At 40.0% G+C, this 18,741-nt stretch overlaps 2 protein-coding genes across 7 annotated transcripts in view; one reads left to right on the top strand and one right to left on the bottom strand.

The window, feature by feature from the left end:
* Positions 1-603: 603 nt before the first annotated feature.
* Positions 604-18,544, bottom strand: ABCE1 (ATP binding cassette subfamily E member 1). 2 transcript variants are annotated; one of them, XM_072928691.1, is made up of 18 exons: positions 18,414-18,544; positions 11,289-11,460; positions 10,893-10,978; positions 10,290-10,387; positions 9,788-9,905; positions 7,820-7,957; positions 7,606-7,675; positions 6,435-6,531; positions 5,388-5,477; positions 4,681-4,802; positions 3,826-4,047; positions 3,351-3,410; positions 3,208-3,266; positions 2,926-3,036; positions 2,696-2,838; positions 2,477-2,599; positions 1,391-1,502; positions 604-1,141 (listed from the first exon to the last, which is right to left on the bottom strand). In XM_072928691.1, the coding sequence occupies exons 2-18, from the start codon at positions 11,389-11,391 to the stop codon at positions 1,094-1,096; spliced, it is 1,800 nt and encodes a 599-aa protein (XP_072784792.1). In that variant the 5' UTR covers positions 11,392-11,460; positions 18,414-18,544; the 3' UTR covers positions 604-1,093. The 2 variants fall into 2 exon arrangements, with proteins under 2 accessions (XP_072784792.1, XP_030127716.1); XM_030271856.4 differs by lacking the exon at positions 18,414-18,544 and adding an exon at positions 17,575-17,751 and having other exon boundaries at positions 11,289-11,458.
* ANAPC10 (anaphase promoting complex subunit 10) overlaps positions 17,322-18,741 on the top strand; it is a 33,259-nt gene continuing 31,839 nt past the window's right edge. Inside the window, exon 1 of one of the 5 annotated variants that reach the window (XM_030271857.4) lies at positions 17,322-17,547. Coding sequence is in view for 1 of the 5 variants with exons in the window: in XM_072928693.1 (XP_072784794.1) it covers positions 17,735-18,032 (298 nt within the window). In the remaining 4 variants the exon portion in view is untranslated. Of the gene's footprint in view, positions 17,548-17,734; positions 18,033-18,456; positions 18,707-18,741 lie in introns of those variants that run through there. The other 4 variants (XM_072928693.1, XM_030271859.4, XM_030271862.4 and 1 more) reach the window with 4 other exon arrangements.

Raw genomic sequence — 18,741 nt, 5'->3', positions numbered from 1 at the left:
ATATAGTGCTCAGTACTGCCAAGGTTATGAAATAACCATGTTACTAACACACAGAATGGCAAAACCACACAAATTACCCCCACTCCCTTCTGTAGCTTCTGAGGCAAAAATATAAACAAGGAACAAAGCCTTGTTTTCTCATACTTTTCACATGCCAGTGAAGGCAGAGAATTGTTGAATGGAAAACATCCTTCCTTTCAAGACACATAGCTGAAAGTTTTTTTTAAGATGTCTGCTTAAGTAAGCAGAAACCTTTAAATTTTCCTTCTGGTTCCTTGAAGGACCTTATTGCATAGGGAAGTAAGTTTTTAACAAGGTTTCTTTAAGTTTTTTTTTGTCACAGTAAGGCTTGTCAAAGCTTTTTACTTTAGGAAAAAGTAATTCCTGCATCTTAGCCTTATGAAAACGTTACCGAAGAGTGAGTTGGATAGATGGAAATGTTTATATTCTTTAGGATTATTTCACTGATTATTTTCATCTCACTAGGTCTGAGAATATGCACAGGGACAGATGACTAAAAAAAGGTGTAGCTACCTTCAGTGTGAGAAAAGGGTATGTGACATTATATAAATATATACACTTCTGAATTAGTGATTGAAGAAATTCTGCAGTGTCACAAATTAGGTGGGTATTTTATTGTTTAAACCCTCAGCCAGAGAGACTCAACCTTTTTAAAAGAGGAGTTGCTCTTGTAGCGTGACAGTAAACTTCCCTCTTATACAGAAAACAGCTTCAAAGATTTATTTTAAAATGAGGAAGTTCAGTCAGTACTTGGTACATGAGTAGGATATATTGAATTGAAAACCTCCCATAAATTTTGAAAAGTCAGGAGACCCATTTGCACAATTTCATGGTGGTCTATATTGAAATTATTACACTGAAAATAGGGCTGTGTCACCAAAATATAGAAAGTGGCAGTTTTACTCAGACTAGGATGTTTACTGCTACTATCTCAGATGTTAAAGGCAGCAAGAGATTATAAACTCTGAAAGATTAATTGTTCTAAAACCTGATCTGAGCCATCTCATCACAGCTGTTTAGATTCCAATATGCATGTCTAGATGCCAGTTAAAAAGATGCCGGGATTCAATATTTAGTCATCCAGGAAGAAGTAGTTTCCACTCTTCTTTTGTTCCACATCCTTGGAAGAGAAAAAAGGTCACCATTACTTGAAATAGTCTTGGGCAGACTTGAGCAGGCTTGAACATAACTGAAATAAAAGACACTTATCTAAACTCTTTCTGCTTCTGTTATTACTCTTCCTAGTTTCACAAGCTGTTTTTCCAGCACAGCAAAACCACCCTGTCAATCTTAATTTTGTTCCATATTTTAAAATCTGGCTTCATATTAAACAATCCTGGCCTGTACTGCAAAGGTGCTCCTCACTTACCTTGATGGAATTGAGTTTGTTTATTCTTGGTCTGTAGTTGTTGGGGTCTCTTCTAAAAGTGATTTCAAGCTGAGATAAAAACTTATTCATTCCAGCCAGAAGAGTCTGTGGACTGTTGAGACAGAAGAATATTTTAACTGTATTTTCAGAAGCTTTATATCATATGATTATAGGCAACTTTCATCTCCATTCTGAGCTCACTCAGGTCTGGAAATGCCAATGTGAGCTGTATTTGACATACCAAGACATGCTACTTTTTTAGTCAAACCCTATCTCAGATGCTGCTGAAAGATGAGAGTAGTAGCTCATTGTGGCTTCCAGCTGTGGCCTTTTCTTTCTTTTTATTTTGTATCTACGTGTGTGTGCTGGCACACTTATTTACATTCAAGGAAAAAAAAACCCAACACTTACACCATAAGCAAAATCTAACAAAGATCATAACATAACTTTCTCAATGATTGTGATTATTGAATTCCAACTTCTGTTGTGTTCTTGGAAGGAATACTACCAAAGCCAGGGTAGCAGGGAATTGCCGTGGCAGACTAGTGTGTTTACTTCATCTAGATTGTGCCAAGTACTCACTGTTCTAAAAGCCCGTTTTCTAATAAGGCTGGTCATTAAAAAGTCTCTAATCTAAATGAAATTATTTACAGGAACAAAAGGAGACATCAAAAGGGACAGCTCTGAAAGAGTAAAACCATGCACACTGCATGCTGGTGTCAAGACTTGCCCTTCACTACATCTGCATACAGGTCCATTAGTACACTGCTTTGTTTTAATGCATCTGAAAGTTATTTTCTGAAGGATAGTTTACAGTTGGTACTTTTTTCATTCCTTGATCTCTTCTGATTGTTATTTAGCCATCATGCAGTTGCTTAAGGCCAGGTCTAGTTTTTTAGGGTTTGTTTATGTTCCTCAATCCTGCCCAAACACTGGTTTTAGGCAGCCTGTAAGTGAGGATCAATGCCATTTTCTTTTCCATGATTCAAAACAAAAGTTAGAACCCTCAGGACAGTCCTGGATGCAGCTTAAATTTTCACAGGCAGGAGTGACAATCTTACTTAGTAATCCCAACAAATCTCTTACCTGTTTGCCAGTGTGTTCTTGGAAGGAATGCCATCAAAAACAATCACACGATCAGCAAGATATGTAGCCATGATAAAATCATGTTCTACCACAAAAGCTGTTTTTTTAGCATGGAGAATGAAACTGAAATGAGGGGAAAGAAGAAAAGAAGAGAGAGTAATGTGAACTCACTGTAATACTACTGCAATTTTCAGTTCCTTACCCACCATGTGTACTCACCGTTTAATGACTCTGGCAGCCATCAGACGCTGTTCAGAGTCCAGATATGCTGAGGGCTCATCAATCAGATACACATCTGCTGGTTTACCCAGACAAAGAGCTAATGCCACACGCTGCAACTCGCCACCAGACAGCGTCTGAACCTGGTAGCGGGGTAAACAAGGCCATGCTTAGTTCAGGTACAGGTTGAGAGTTAAGACAATGAGGATGTTGATTCAAGCAATTAATACCTCCTGGTCTATGATGTTTTCTATCTGAAGAGGTTTCATCACATCAGTTACAAACTGGGGGTGTGTATAGGCATCTCTGATCTTCTCGTGCAGCAACTGACGGACACTTCCCTAGCAAAAGGAAAATGTTGCCATTCAGTTTCATGCTCCACAAGAAACAAGCAGAAACAGAATAATAAAAATCTACCTAAAATAAATACGGATATAAAATAGGCATAAAAGAATTTCTATCTGTGTGTTTTGTAGCAAACACGATATTTAATAAATAAGGCTGAAATGTACCGTAGATTTAGGGCTGATTTTCTGTGGTTTGTAGCTGACATTTAGGACTGGAACCTCACCTATAAAAAGACAGAATTAATAGTGTAAACAAGAGAATTTCCAGTATCCTTAAAATAGGTTTCAGCTTGGGTGTAACACATTACCTCCTTCATCAGGTGTAAGTCTTCCTGCAAGCATTCGGATAAATGTTGTTTTACCAGTTCCTAAAATAAAATACAAGTTACACATTAATCACTTTTGACTAATTTAGACCTTTAACAAGTCACTGATGCAACAACAACTAAGACTATTTAATAAAGAATACATTTTAAAATTAGACTGCTTTGAGAATTCCTGTATTATCTTCCAGCACTTGGTACTACTTGCTTTTTCAAATGGAAGAGACATCTTAAAACTGCCACCTAAGTTTTTAAAACAGAGTAGGTGACAAACATGGGGGCACTTTTAACTTCACATTCTTCCTAGTCAGGGGGCTCATGCTGTGACACCTTCACCAGAAAACAAGCAGCTCAACCTGACTCAAACCAGTAATTTTGAAGCCTGGCTCCCAAAGTGAAGAAGGGCTTTAGAAGCATATTCAGGGCTGGAGAAGCAGTTTCCAACATAAATTGCACTTACCATTTTCCCCTAACATCACCATAATTTCAGAATCAGTGAATTCTCCAGCTACAATGGATAGTTCAAATTCTCCCATCTTTTTTTTCATTCCTGGATATTTGTACATACACATCTTTTTAACCTCTTCTTCGTTAGCTGTCTCAGCTACTTTAAATACCAGAGATGCATCTCGAAACCTTAGATTTTCTGTTGGAACATAGCCATCTAGGAAAATATTTATGCCTAGGATGGGAGGAAAAAAGATCATTAAAAGAGGTCTGTAACAAAGTAAAACAAGATGAATTTCAACTCCTGGCTGTAAATTCCATTCAGATAATGAGAACACTGGATTTTAAATGCTATGTTTAAAGAAGCAGCAAGACCTCTTTTAAGGTCTGCACATTGCAAATTGAATGAAGAGCCTTACTAAACTACAGAATGGGTGGAGCAGCTCTTCCTGCAAATCCACTGTTAGTGATGTGTGTGAAGTAAAAAGGAACTCCTGCTGTTGGGCCCACTCTCCCAAAGCCAGATTTTCCTGAGTCTCAGTACTACAACTGGGGTCAATTCAGCTGAATCCTACGTACCTCTGTACTGTGCAACCTCTCTCCTGCCCTTTCTCTACTACTTATAGGGTCTTTTGTGTAACTCCACTGTTTACAAAACACCTGAAAGTATCAAAATTATGTCCATAGCAAGTGAAAATTAAGGTTTTTGGGTCGAGTTACAAATTTAGTATCATGTAACACAGAAATTCTGCAAAAAAATCAAACAGCTTTTTCACTGCTGAACTGTAACAGGAAGAGGATATGTTTATACAACAGACAACTGGCGTTTTTTGGGAATGTTTAAAAAGAGAAATACGGCAAGAATTACCTTCTCTTACACTGAAAGGCATGGTAACAACACCATAAGCACTTGGCACACCATACAGGCAGCAGATAAAGTCAGAGAGATAATCTAACACACTTAGATCATGCTCTACAACAATAATGTACCTGAAAAACAAAGCCAGAGAGATGCTTTTTTACCTCAATGCAAAACATTTTTCTTTTTTTCTTACTCTAGTTTTGCATAAACAAGAGCTATCAATATGATTTTCAGTTAATATGGTTTCTTCACTTTATACTAAAAAAGGTGAATTCAAATCTCTCACAAGCATTTTTTAAACTGTCAATAAACTCGTGAATGATAAATTTAAAGTCCATCTTCAGTGCGAACTGGCAGCTTCCTTATGTACATTAAGTGGAAAGATGTTGATTGAGTGAAAAATACTTAGCACATTTTTAAGAAAATAAAAATCTTTGTGAGAAAGGGATGAAACAGTAATATTCAGGTGAAAAGTAACCACCAGTATTTTCCCATCCTTATTACAAAATTTTGAAACAGGAGAAGAAACTACAGGGAGTAAGTTTCCAAAATGCAAAAGAATAGAATATTACTGACTTGGAATATTTGAAACATCTGTTAGTGTACCATACTGAGAAGTGAGTATTTCTGAGGGGATGGACTGGATGTTTTTTCCCTCTGTAAGCAGTCATGCATTATTACAGTCTGGCAAAACATCTGAAGCTTGCATTTACCTGTCAGGGTTTATGAGGGACCGAATAGTAATGGCAGCCTTCAAGCGCTGCTTGACATCCAAGTAGCTGGAAGGTTCATCAAACATGAAGCTAATCCCAAAAGGAAGAGTGAAGTTTTATTGAATGCCAGCTTTCTACTTATTCAAGCATAATATTAACATTTCAACAATTAAGTAAATGGAAAAAAATTTATCATTATTTATGCTAAGAAAGGGAGACAAAAAATGAGAATTGTGCAGTCCTGCCCTCATTCTTTGTAAACTGTCATGTGAAAGTGAGTTAAGTATTACTTTCCCAAAAGTTCTGACAAATTATCAAGTTACAAGAATCAGCATTTAGGATTCCCATGCACTCACTCTGAGTTATCTTAAATTTAACATGAACTAAAAAGTGCAAAAATACTTTAGAAGATTGCAAGAAGGACATTTTCCAAAAAGAGAAAATTGAACAAGGAAACCCACTTGAAATTCACATCAACCAAATAAAAAACAGCAGCCCAAGCAGAACAAGACCAACCAACCAAAAATTCATGAAAGCAAAAAAAACCAAAACCCTGTAACTTTTCTGATCTTGCTTTCTTGGTCCCAAGGGGTCAGGACACAACAAAGATTAGACAGTAATTTCCTGCTTGCGGGACAGGAGAGGAGGGACTCAAGTTCCAAGAGGTGGGGAAGCAGCTGTACCTTTCTCATTCAGAGAGGCTGAGGGAGGTGTGCTGTCCAACAAGATATATTTAGGTGGGAAAAAGGGATTATGAGGTTGCAATGCTGAAATCTAACACTGGCTTCTGAAATCAGTTATTTCCACTCAGATAAATAAAAGTATGTAGAATCCAGAGATTACACATGGAATAAATATGGCTTTCAGCTGATGAGTTGGCAAAAGTTGTTTTTAAAATAATTTTTAAACATTATTTAATAATTATTAAATATTTTTCAATATTTCAAACAAAAGTATTATTGTCAAGAATAAATGTAAATTTGAGGACCATATTCTGAGACAGATTATTAGAAGCAATGTAAATTAACAGAAGTAGATTAAACATACATATCAGCCTTCTGAATGCAAACAACTGCACAAGCAAATCTCTGAAGTTCTCCTCCTGAAAGGTCCTCAACATTTCTTTCTTTCAGGTGTGTTAAGTCTGCAAATAAGTGATTAATTTTAGGAATATGATAACCAACAGAACAATCCATATTTTTATTACCTACAGAAACATGTATAAACATAGGAAACATTCTACAGAGAGGAAAAGAAAACAGAAGGAGAATAAGCCTTCACTTTATACAGCAGCAGTATCATACTGCTAATATTAAGTCACAGCAAGCTATGGCTTCTCTGCAGCATTAGCTGCATGGCTGATTCCTATCATGCAGAAGAATTACATTTCAATTTCTTTTTCCACCACGCTGGTGAAGATTTCTGGCCCCAAAAAGAAACTATACCAGTTCTGAAAGTGCTTCTTGTCAGACTTGGCTGGAGAATTCTGATTTTCAGGAAAATCAAGTCCCTCAGACCTTACAGGAGATGGGTGTAGCAGGTATTTTCTAAGCAGCTTAATGAACACATTTCAAGAACAGGTTGTGTCACTAATAAATTAAGTGGGACTCAAAGCCCATATTCTTGGTGGCACAATGGCAGCCCCACCTTCACTACCCAGTTCCACTAAAGAGAATTCCATTTGTGAATTTAGCAACAACTAAATTTAGTAACAACTAAATACAAAACACTTAAAAATATTACTAGGGCTGGACTATGCAGATGTTCTTATTAATTGTATTAATCTCAGAAGTCAGTGTTACTCCCACTAAAATTAGATACATACAAGCTTTTGGGAGGAGTGTGGTATATTAGGATAATATTTTTTACGTGCAGTGTAAAAAGGGGGATGCTCAGATTTTGTCACACTTGTGAGCAAGCAAGTGCAGCAGATGCTAAATGGAATTTTTCCAGCTTTAAAAAAAACACTTTCTACTAGGAAACAGAAACTGGATTACATTCTGTTAACTAGAATGTATCAACTAATTTGCCACCAGAAAGTATTATTTGTGTTATTTATATTACAGCATGCTCTGGGCTTTTACACTAAAGCACCTTTACTTTTTCTCTCTTTGGGTTGGTATGACTTACATGTTCTATTTCATTATGGCAACTTGATTGTTTTAGTAAATATGAACTTCTCAAATGCTTAAAAATTTGACTGTACAGAATTACTTACCAAGCTGCTGACATACAACAGTTTGTGTCTTAGTTTCATCCTTCCTATCCAGAATTGATCCCACTGTTCCCTGCATGATAAATAATAAAAAACCCCAACCAACATTAAAATTTTCAGACCGTTCTGAATTATGCTGCTAAATAAAACCTTTAAAAACATGAGAAGTACTACAGAAGAAGCTCCCAGCTTTCTATTAACTCATGAAATGTCTCACCTTTGCAGCTTTAGGGATCTGGTCCACGTACTGAGGTTTAATGATAGCTTTAAGGTCATCTTCCAGGATCTTGGTAAAATAATTTTGTAGTTCAGATCCTCGGAAGTAAGTCAAAATTTCTTGCCAGTCAGGTGGATCCTGTGACAAAATTAAAGCCTGGGTTTACTTACACCGTTTAAAAACATAATAAGGAACCCTAATTTCATTCCAATCAATAAGGCAAATAGAATATGCTTGTAAGGTAGCACACCAAAAAAATCTTCAAAATCACTCTAAAAACAAAGTTTAGAGACCTTCTTTTTCCAGGTTTCACTAGCCTTCAAAAAAAATTAAATGTGCACCGTTAAGAAGCTACTGAACTGAAACAACTTCATGGGGAAAATGACAGCATGGGATCAGTGTAACCACACTTACTAGCTATCTGATACAGCTAATCCAAAGGAAAAGGACTGGAATGATAAAAGCACGAACTAGCACAGAGGATGCAACAAATCTGGTAATTTTCTCTGCTTCTAGCAAACAATTTCAAGAAAACAGCAGGAAAAAAAAAAAACCAAAGGAAAAATGACAAAAAATAAAAGGAACCCTTCAGAGCAATCACCCAGGAAAAAGTACCCCCTTGCACACTGTACTACTCTGAGGGGTGCTGAGTTAATTACTTTGATGATAAACAGTATGGAATCAGACTGACACAGTCATATTTCCAAACCAAGCAAATACACAGAGGATGCTTCATCAGTTTTACAGCAGAAGCAACATGGAAGATTCAATTCATATCACGTGTTTCTGTGGTCATACTGATATGGCTCCTTCACAGCAAAGTCTTATTTTGGAAGCATGGTAATTCAATTAAGTACACATTCAGAAACTCAAAAGTTTTGCTATTTCTGTAATACTACCACCTGAAACAAGAAGTCCACAAAATAATATAAACCAAACTTGAAAGAGAATGTAAAATGTAGCTGGGAAATGACTATTTTTTTTCAGCTTTAGGTAGCAGTCATGAAATGAACAGCTTATTAAAACATTACTCTTTCAGGTAAGTGTCAACACACTTCTTACAAGTCCTTCTTGAAGGACAAAAGCATGCATGTGCAATTGTCCACATGCAGTCTGAAAGAAAGAAAGTAAAATCTGAAATACGGCCAAGAGGAGTCCTAATAGTCATTATTTATGCATTTTCTCTCATGTATTCACTCTTTGGAGTAGTACTAGGTAAAGAAGCCCTTGTAAAATATTTTGCTCACTGGCTGCAGTTTGACTTGGAGTAAACACATAGGAAAATGGATTATGAGTTCCCATGAATACCAGCAGATTACAAGTTGTTTTAAGTCTGGTTCTCAGAAACTCTTATTTTTAAGTAATTAGGAACACGAAGAAACTAAGGATTTTTCAGTGCTCGGTATTCAAGTGTACAGTGGAAAATGCCTTCAACCACAACTTACAGTAACAACATACTTTATAAGAAATCTTCCTCAAAAGAATCAAATATAAAAATGCCTAAGAGATCCCAAGGATACACAGTAAGTGCTCATAGACACTTGAGCTGTTCAGATAAAAACAAGGGTAACTTAGAAGGAACTCCAATACTTGGGCTATGGAAATCCCTGATGGGAATAGATAAAAATTATGCAGGGGGAAAAACTTGACATTTTTTAAAGACTACTATTAAAAAACCCAAGCCCTTAAGTGTGACTTCACGAAACCTACCTCTGATTTTTATCTTTTGTGGGTTACAATTCCAATTTGTACCCTTATCTTTCTTGAGATATATACACAATTCGCAAGAAAGCCTTTGCTAGCAATAACCTTCTGCTATTGGTCCTGTGTGGAGCAGGCCACTGGCTGTCAATAGACAAAGTGCCAACATCCCCACAAATCTATCACGTTCACAGATACAAATGTTCAGTCCAAAAATATAAACATAGCTATCTAAAATGCTAACCCCATTTTATTGCTGATACATACATCATATTTTCCAAGATTTGGCTTTTGTTTTCCTGCTAAAATTTTCAAGGCAGTTGATTTTCCAATACCATTGGTTCCAACCAATCCCAGTACTTCACCTGGACGAGGGATAGGCAACCTGTACAAAACATTGATAAGATTGTGTTATATTTATGCCATCACACATCATTTAGTGGTCAAGTAAACTGACCACTTTCAAACCCATTTTCAGACCTTCTGATTATTGCAGCCTTTGTTAACTTGCAAATATCTGAACTAAATCATATAAAATTCCTTAAAAATACAAAAGAAATATTTAAGGGTAGTCTGTTTTCAAATAGGGGCTCTGTAAAATAATTCCCAAGGTGAATTTATTTCATTATAATACTTTTTAATAAGAAAAATGTAATTAACATTACTAAAGGAAACTACTGGGCTAAGAACCAAGAACACTTTGATGTGCACTATGTTTACCCCATCAAAAACTTGGATTTTTGTCTCTGATATTTGAAAAATAAAATACCTGTGAAGTTTAAAGGCATTGGCACAGTATCTGTGTGTTGTTTCTTTCTCCAGGTTGCTAGGTAAGTTAACAATTGACAAGGCTCCAAAAGGACATTTCTGGAATTGAAATAAATTATAGATTATTAGTGCACACAATTTATAAACAAAAGCCTATGTTTTGTACTGCACCCAGCTGTGCATTTACATTTTAAATGGACCTCTACTAAATTTCCTTTACATGGTCAACCTGCCAAAGAAGTTCTATCCTAAATTTTTCAAATTTATAGTCTGCAATTTAGACGGTCTGTCTACAATACAAATAAGGCATATATTCTCCACCTTTCACAAAAAACATCTTTCCACTGCTAATTATCTATAGACATGGGCAGACAAAAAACCAAACAAAGCCAAGCAAAAACAAAGCCACAAATAAAACCCACACCTAGCAACCCAAACAATTCAGTCAAATGACACAGTTCTTCACTTTCTATAAACAGTAAGTTAACTTGGTCTGGTGAGTCCAGGAAAGAAAACTGCTTTTTGAAATTACAGTATGCAATACTAAATATAATAGCAAAATAAGGAAAATCTAGCACCTTAAATAAAGCAGTTTAATTTTTACCTTGATGCAAATACCACAACCAATACAAAGTGTTTCTGAAATCCATGCTATTTTGCTCTGTGATGTGACTTCTATGCAAAGTTTTCCTGGTGAAAAAAAATAACATCAGTAAAATTTCTGGTGAATCAGAATTCCTGCCTATTAAATTCCACAAAGGAACATGTAACTGATGAATGTCCACTGAAGCTTCAGATTATCCAAAGGTGACACTTTTCATAAAAAGTGTCATTATTACTAAGAACTGTTCATGCTGTTAGTGATATTTTTAAAGGCTTTATGAAAAAATGCTTGAATGATACACAAAAATCTAACAGTTATAAAAAGCTCATTTCTTCTAGTAGAATTGATTTAAAGATCTCAAATTGCTTCAATACTTTGTTACATTTTATCTCTTACCCATTCGAACCACAGGACAGCTCTTCTTGCATTCCTGACGGCATTTCTTTGGCTTACATTTGTCATGGTTGACTATAGCAATTCTTGTTAATTTGTCTGCCATAATGCACAATTTAGGGTTAAACACATACACCAATTATAAGGAGGAGTAGTGGGAGTCTCTTCCAGACCTTAAAGGAAAAAAACAAACAAAAAAAAACCAAACACACCATAAGACATAAGTATCCTAAGTTACTGCTAGTGGAGTGCAGAGATGAAAAATGCAAAATTATTTTATTTTTTTCCTCCTTTAAGCAATGTGACAAACAGCAAAGTAAAGGATACAAATAACAAGGGTACTGATGTGTAGATAACTGCACAAATTTTTAACATAATCATCTTTCTATTTCATTACTATTTTTCCAGTGTAAAAATAAAATTGTAATTTACCTTAAAAAGCATTTGTTACCAAAAAAAGCACACTGTAGCAAGAACATTAGAATCTACACAGCTCCAAATTTTAGTTTTACAAGTTGCCTTGTATAAAGCACCCTAGTTCACACCGTCAAATTGTGACTACAACTATTACTCCAAGGACATGATTAGAATATACATTACAAACTGTATGCCAATATTCTGTATTAAAAAACCAGTTTTCAAAGTGAAAATGTGCAATTGCATATAAAAAAATAAACCAGGCAATGTAAGCAGACATTCATGATTCTTTAATCTTGAGTTTCATTAGTATCTGCATAACTACAGTTACATTCTGCATTTCCCAATATGGTATCAATGCCTATAGTAGATTTCACTAAAAACAAGTAGAATTCTTTTTATAAAGAACATAGAAAGGCCCTGCAAAGGGATCTGGCCAAGCCAGATCCACAGGGATTGTGAGGATCAGTAAGGCCAAGTGCTGGGTCCTGCCCTTGGGTCATAACCACTCCAGGCAGTGCCCCAGGCTGGGGAAGAGTGTCAGGAAAATTGCCTGGTGGAAAAGGACCTGGGGGTGGCTGATGACAGTGACTGAACATGAGCCAGCTGTGTCCAGGTGGCCAAGAAGTCCAATGGCATCCTGGCCTGGTACAGCAACAGTCTGGCCAGCAAGACCAGAGCAGGGACTGTCCCACTGAACTTGGCGGGGCCACACCTCAAGTGCTGTGTCCTGTTCTGGGCCCCTCACTAAAGAAGTCATTGAGGGGCTGGAGCGAGGCAGAGAAGGGCACTGGAGCTGGGGAAGGGTCTGGAGCACGGGACTGAGGAACAGCTGGGGGAACTGTGGATGTTTAGTCCCGAAAGGGAGGATCAAGAGAGCCCTTCTCACTACAACTGTCTGAAAGGAGGGTATAGCCAGGTGGGGGATACGGCTCTACTTCTAAACAACACAACACAGGACAAGAGGAAACAGCCTCAGATTTCACCAGGGGAGGTTTAGATTGGATGTCAGGAAAACTATCTTTGCTGAAAGTGGACAAGCATTGCAACAGGCAGCTGAGGGAAGTGGCTGAGTCACCATCCCGGGAGGTATTTAAAAGACAAGTAGATGTGGTCCTCAGGGACATAGGTTAGAGGCCAGTACTGGGTTAATGGTTGGACTCAATAATCTTGGAGGTCTTTTCCAACCTAAAAAACCCTGTAATTTTATGGATTACAAGAAGACTAAATATTCCTGAAATCACAAATAAATGCATGCAAAGGAGTGAATTACAACTTGTATTCCTCTCTATAAGCCACTCTTTCCCTCCTTAGCTCTTTGTAATGTACACTGACAAGTCCTGCCTTGTAATGGGTCTTTGTACAGCTGCAGCAAATGGAGGGAAGGGAAAAGAATTTTAAATTTAAATCTTGGTAGATGAAAAAAGATGGTATGTGTTTTAAAGTACATTTATATTTCCTTTACTATATTCACTCATATTACTGAAAATAACAACAAAGACAACTGAATTATGAGGCTCTTGGAAGATTTTAAGAGAACACAAACTTTTGGTTTTTTGTTTTTTTGGTTTTTTTTTTTTTTTTTTTTGTAAAATGCCATAATGTACAAAGCATTTCCATCTCACTAAATAAAGGGATGGCAGTCCTACAGAAGACGTATGTTCAAAGTAATTTTAATGCAGTATCAGTAGTTCAATGATATGACTGGGAAGGAGTCTGGAAATACTTCAGGTTTGCACACAGTGCAAAGGTGCAGCTGCATCCAAAGGATTCCAACATTTCTAATTAAGGGAAGCTTTTTCTGGATGTCCAGCTCACCTTTGCTTCACCAAACCAAAGAATACTGCAGTGGTTTACAGACTAGATTTACTACATATGGCTGTTGGATGAAGAAAGGTTGTGACTTGCAGACTCCTGAAGGAAGCAAGAATAAAATGGGTGTACGGCACATTTGTCATGTTAAACTCTACCCTTCTATAAACTTCAGTTGGAAAGAATGCTCCAGCTTCTACTGCAATATCTGGAAGATGGACAGCAAAGGTCAGAAAAGCAGATCTTACTGCATCCTTAAATCTCTTACTACCATAGGTACAAATATTTTAAGTGGTTCCTTTAAAAACTGGTAGTTTTATTCGTTTATTCAGTTCCCAAAGTATTTTCAAACTAATGTCAAAAGATAGTCTTCATCATCTATAAATGAATGCAACTATTAGTCACACTGCCAACCATATTTTGGCAGTTTCTACTTACATTTCTTTTTTTTTCCTTTACTATTTTAAATTTCCTAAGCCAGAAAGTCCTATTAACACAGCTATTATTTTCAAATAAATGACTGAATACAAGAAAAACAATTAAAAGTGATTAAACAGTTCTGTATTGTCAGACCAGACTGACAAAAGTAGGGCTGAACATTAAAATTGTATCTATAGACCAGGCCAAGAGGCATGGAATAATGAGTCTGCAGTTCTCACTTTAATACATCAGAAAACAACAAACTGAAAGCCTTATTTTTGAAGACTGTAAAGGTGCTTTAGTCAGAGTCATTTTCTTGGGGAGGGATACTGGATGTTGTCATTACTTCAAATAAAGATACATTCTTTGGGAAGACATCCCAGTGCCTTTCACTAAAATCCTGCAGTTTACAGTGCAAAGAGTATTTGGGGGCGAATCATTCCCCCTCTGTTTTTCCAAGGGAAGTGCTAAATGGCCCTTTCTCCAAGGCCTGAGCAAACAGAGCACTGTGGATCTTCCACCACTGCTGTAGGCAGCAGCGGATCAGTCCTGTGGGTTGTCCCAGAACAAAACCTAATGTGGCTCAGCAGGCTGCCCTCCCCAGCCCCTCAAACCCTGCTCAAAGCTCCTGCTGGCTGAGCAGTGCCAAGAGCAGCCTGGACATTTCCCCTCAGTCACCCAGCCTTCCAGCTGGGGTTTAGCCTGAAGCTCCACAGCAGGAGAGTGGGACAGGGCTGCTCTCAAACACCAAGGCAAATATGGCTTGAAACAAGCAATTCTTACCAAGTTCCTCAGCAAACTTTCCACAGTCTTGGCGGGATAATCAGCCTGAAGTTTACACTCACTGCTGAATCAGACTGTGCTTGGTAAGCAATGAAACAGCCCAAAGAATTGGGTATTTTTGGTGTTTGGGTATTTTTCTAATTCTAACTTACTTGGGAAAATGCCCTTGCAAGTTAGAATGTAATTTACAGTTAATTCTAACTTACACAAAAATGCCCAATCTGTGGTGAATAGTTTTGAAGGGGTCAGTGAATTAACTATGTACACCAAGCATTTATTAGAGTAGGTGGTGAGGGGAATAGAAGCAATGAAGCAGAATGAAGACACTCACACCTCCCACTCTGCTCCCATCTACATGACAGAAGTGCCCGTTTATCCAAAACTCTCTAGTGGTCTTAATCATTTGCAGAAAAAAAAAATAAAATTGTGACTCCTGGAAATTCTGCAATATTTCTAGGACTGTGCCGATATCTACAATGACAACTGTCCACAAAAGAAAGTAGTAACACCTACTTAGAACTCAGAAACAAATAAACAAACTGTCCAAAACCAGACTGAACTCAAGTTACATATTTTCATCCAGTTAGCCGAGTGGCATTTAAATTAAGATATGGAATAGGATGGTCTGATTCCAAGGAACAGATGTAGAACTCTTAGGACACTGAGCACAGATCAACAATGTTACAGTACAGCACACCAGTAACTGAGTAGTGCAGTCAGCACTTTAGGGGCAGGAGAAACTGGTACTCAGACGCACTTGACTTCATGACTGTGCTTCTCCTTTCCATATCAAGAAGAACAGAATAAAAAACAGAGTATGAAAATATTAATTTGCTACTAACTACTAGGGTAAAGAGCTGTTTTGAGTTATTGAACGATGATGGTGCGGCAGCAGAAAATCTTCCCAGAATGCACTGACAACACAGGTGAAGAAGGAGAGAATGACTAAAAACTGCTGGCTAGAGAAAAAAGAAAATATTCTAAAATCCCTGTCAGTATGGTTTATTAAAGCCAAAAGCTGCCCATTATGTTCAATTATGTAATTTAATACAAAAAATGAAACATGTCTAAACACAAGACACAAAATATGTTATTACAAAAATTCTAAGTCAGCTTTCTTAGGCTGTCTGACATAGCTACTGCACACCCTGACACACACAGATTACCAAAAAAAAAAAAAAAGTTGCCCACATGCAGACCTTGCTATCTGTCACAGAAGGCAACAGCAATGTACAATCTGTAGAACACGGGCAATGTGCTTGCATTAATATTTATTTCGTTCACAGGCATTAGAGCTAAATTTTAAGTTACTAAGTTAAGGCAATTATGACTGAAAAGGATTTGTAATTGTGCTGAATTATTCAGGCTTAAAGAAAAATTTAAACATTAAAAGTAAACGAAGACTGAAACAAAACCAGAGACCATTCAATGAAAGATGGGAAGGCAAGGTCTGGGTTCAGAATTGCACCATGCTTTAGTTACTTTGCACAAAACCAGTGAACATTTTATAAAATTACACTGCATTAGACCTCAGCGAGAAATGCTGTGGAAAGAAGTGAGGATGAGAAGCATTTCCAGCTGCCATTGAAAACAAGCTCAAGAATTGCCTCCCAATTCCACTGCTAATGGACTACTAACAGTCAGTCACACCATAACAAGAACAAGAAAGTCAAGAACTAGAATACCCAAAGAAAATGGAAATGAAAGGTAAAACAGATTTTCAAATTGCATACGGGAGATCACGACATTTGTAAGTATCAAAGCAGAAACAATAGTAAATTATACAAGAACCAGTATGTGCTTAAGGTTTTCACATTTGTTTTAGAAACTGAGGCAATGTAAAAAAAGTTTAGACATGCCCTAGATTTCCCTACTGTATTAAATCATGTTACTCATAAGACACGACATAAGAAAATATGTTAACATGAAAGCATATGGTCAACTATACTGACGCTGCACAATGAGTGGGTGTGTTTAGCTTGTGCTGAGCAGTATTAATTATCACTCAATCTTTAACATTTCCCCTTAACAAGAAGTGAAATGCTTGAGAACGAACCCATAAATTAGGAATCTAATGAAACTAATGAAAGTATTTCATGACCCCTGGTTAGGACTGCAGTTTATGGAAGGAACCACAGCAGGGAAACTTAAATTAGGGCCTGAAAAGTGTCACAGGAACTTGCAAGTGAAGTATTCAAGTGCATTCCAGGCAGGAAACACCACCATGGTCCTTAAGAAAAGCCTGCCGACTTCTTCTTTTATTTTTACACATACCTCGTCGAAAACGGCCTAACTCCGCTACCCTATCGCACCTGCAAGAAGGCTTGATCTCCTCACTGCCCCACAAGCACCCACGTGGGTATCAGCTCCCCCCAAAAGAAGCCAAAATATGGTCTTTCCCCCCCACCCCAAGCAGGAAGTTCCCCGTTTTCACAGGAGCAAAATGCCGGCGTTCCCTTTCCCAGAGCCAGGCAACCGCCGCCAGGCGAGGATCCCGCGCTGCATCCACAGGGAAGCCATACCCGCGGCCGGGAGCAGCAGCAGGGCCGGCGCTCCCTGACCCCGGCTGGCACAAAACCCGAGGCGTGGGGGATGACGTACCGGGTGCGCAGGCAGTGCCGGCCGGGCCGTGCCCACGCCAGCAGCGAGCCCCGATCCCCGGGAGCCTCCGGCCCTGAGGCCCAGGCGAGACGCGGTCGAGCCGACCCTACTTCCAGGGCGGTACGGGTGAGGCCGCCGCCCAGGCCGAGCCCAGCGGCGGCGGCCGGGCCGGCAGCACGCCATAAGGAGCGGAGCCCCTTCCCCACCGCCTCCATTCCCGCGCACGAAGGTGGGAATTTCCCCCGGCGTTACTTACCGGGAGCTTGGGGGGAGGAGGGGCGCGGCGGGGCCGGGGACAGGAGGGGCGGGAGCGCGCTCGGCGCCCTCACGCCGCGGCGTGACAACGGCGTCCGGTGGGTGATCCCGCGCGCGGGCCCGCGCGCACAACGTGCTCGCGCCGCCGCCACCCGGCCAAGATGGCCGTCGGGCCCGGGGGGCGGGGCCTGGGCGCACGCCACGGCGAGGAGGGGAGGGAGAGAAGGAAAGGATGGGCGGCCCTCGCCAGGGACAGCAGGGGACGGAAGAGTGGCCCTCCTCACCATTGCGACCTAGAGCACGGCCGTGCGTGGGGAGGGCAGCCTCCCGCGGCGGGTTGGGGCCCCCAAGCTCCCCGAGGCCGCCCTGCGAGCGGCGGCCCCGCTCCGAGGGGAGCGCCCGGGTCGGCACGGCGCGGTCCCAGGACAGAAGGGTCTCGCCGGCCTCTGCCTCTACTGGGTAGGTGGTGACGGGCAGCAGCAACAGCTAGACCGGGTGCTTCTCTTCTTAAGGAAGGGTATTTCATTCCCTTTCACGACTGTGGTTTCGGCAGCTCCAGTTTCGCATATGCCCGGGGATTGATACAACGCGAAAGGTACCAAGATAGAATGGTCTTGCTAGCCTTTACCTGCCCTGGGCAGCGTGTCTTCTGCACCCGGAACACTGGGGCTACGTGCTTTCATTCCCATCGGGAAGAACTGTCATTCTCTTTCGGGAGCCCATCACCTCACTAAGGACGGCTTAGGATCACTAAGGATTCCACCCCCAATAATGATTGTGCCCACGGATTGCTCCCACACAAGGAGTGCCACGACACCGTGGTCTTGCTGGCCTTTATCTGCCCCGGGCAGCGCGCCATCTGCATCTGAAACTAGGACTACGCTCTATCGTTCTCCCGGGGAAGCGTTTCCAGGAGGCCACCTCGGGAAACTCGGGTTCCATACGCAGCACCGAGCACGGCCCAGGCTGGCTCCCACAGCGGCGGAGCCGGGACGCGGCGCTCCCGCCCCGCCCATGGTAACGTGTGAGGGGCGGCCCCGGCGCCGGAGGGGCAGCGGGCGTGGCGGCGCGCGCGCACTGCGCTCCCTCCGCTGCGGCGGCGGCTGTGCTGTGGGTGCTCCCGGCGGGATCAGGTGGGAACGGTGGGAGCTGCGGCTCTGCCGGGGCC

The sequence above is a fragment of the Taeniopygia guttata genome, chromosome 4 (assembly GCF_048771995.1).
Source record: "Taeniopygia guttata chromosome 4, bTaeGut7.mat, whole genome shotgun sequence".
NCBI classification, from domain to species: Eukaryota; Metazoa; Chordata; class Aves; order Passeriformes; family Estrildidae; genus Taeniopygia; species Taeniopygia guttata.
The sequence above is the reverse complement of the archived record's forward strand: the minus strand, read 5'-3'. Positions and strand labels throughout refer to the sequence as shown.

Coding starts and splice junctions, on each gene's coding strand:
- ABCE1 (XM_072928691.1), bottom strand. CDS start 11,391: ATGGCAGACAAATTAACAAGAATTGCTATAGTCAACCATGACAAATGT. Junction 7,958..9,787: donor CAAATCTTGGAAAATATGAT/GTATGTATCAGC, acceptor ATTTTGTCACAG/GATCCACCTGACTGGCAAGA. Junction 3,037..3,207: donor AAATCAGCCCTAAATCTACG/GTACATTTCAGC, acceptor TCCTTTTGCTAG/GGAAGTGTCCGTCAGTTGCT.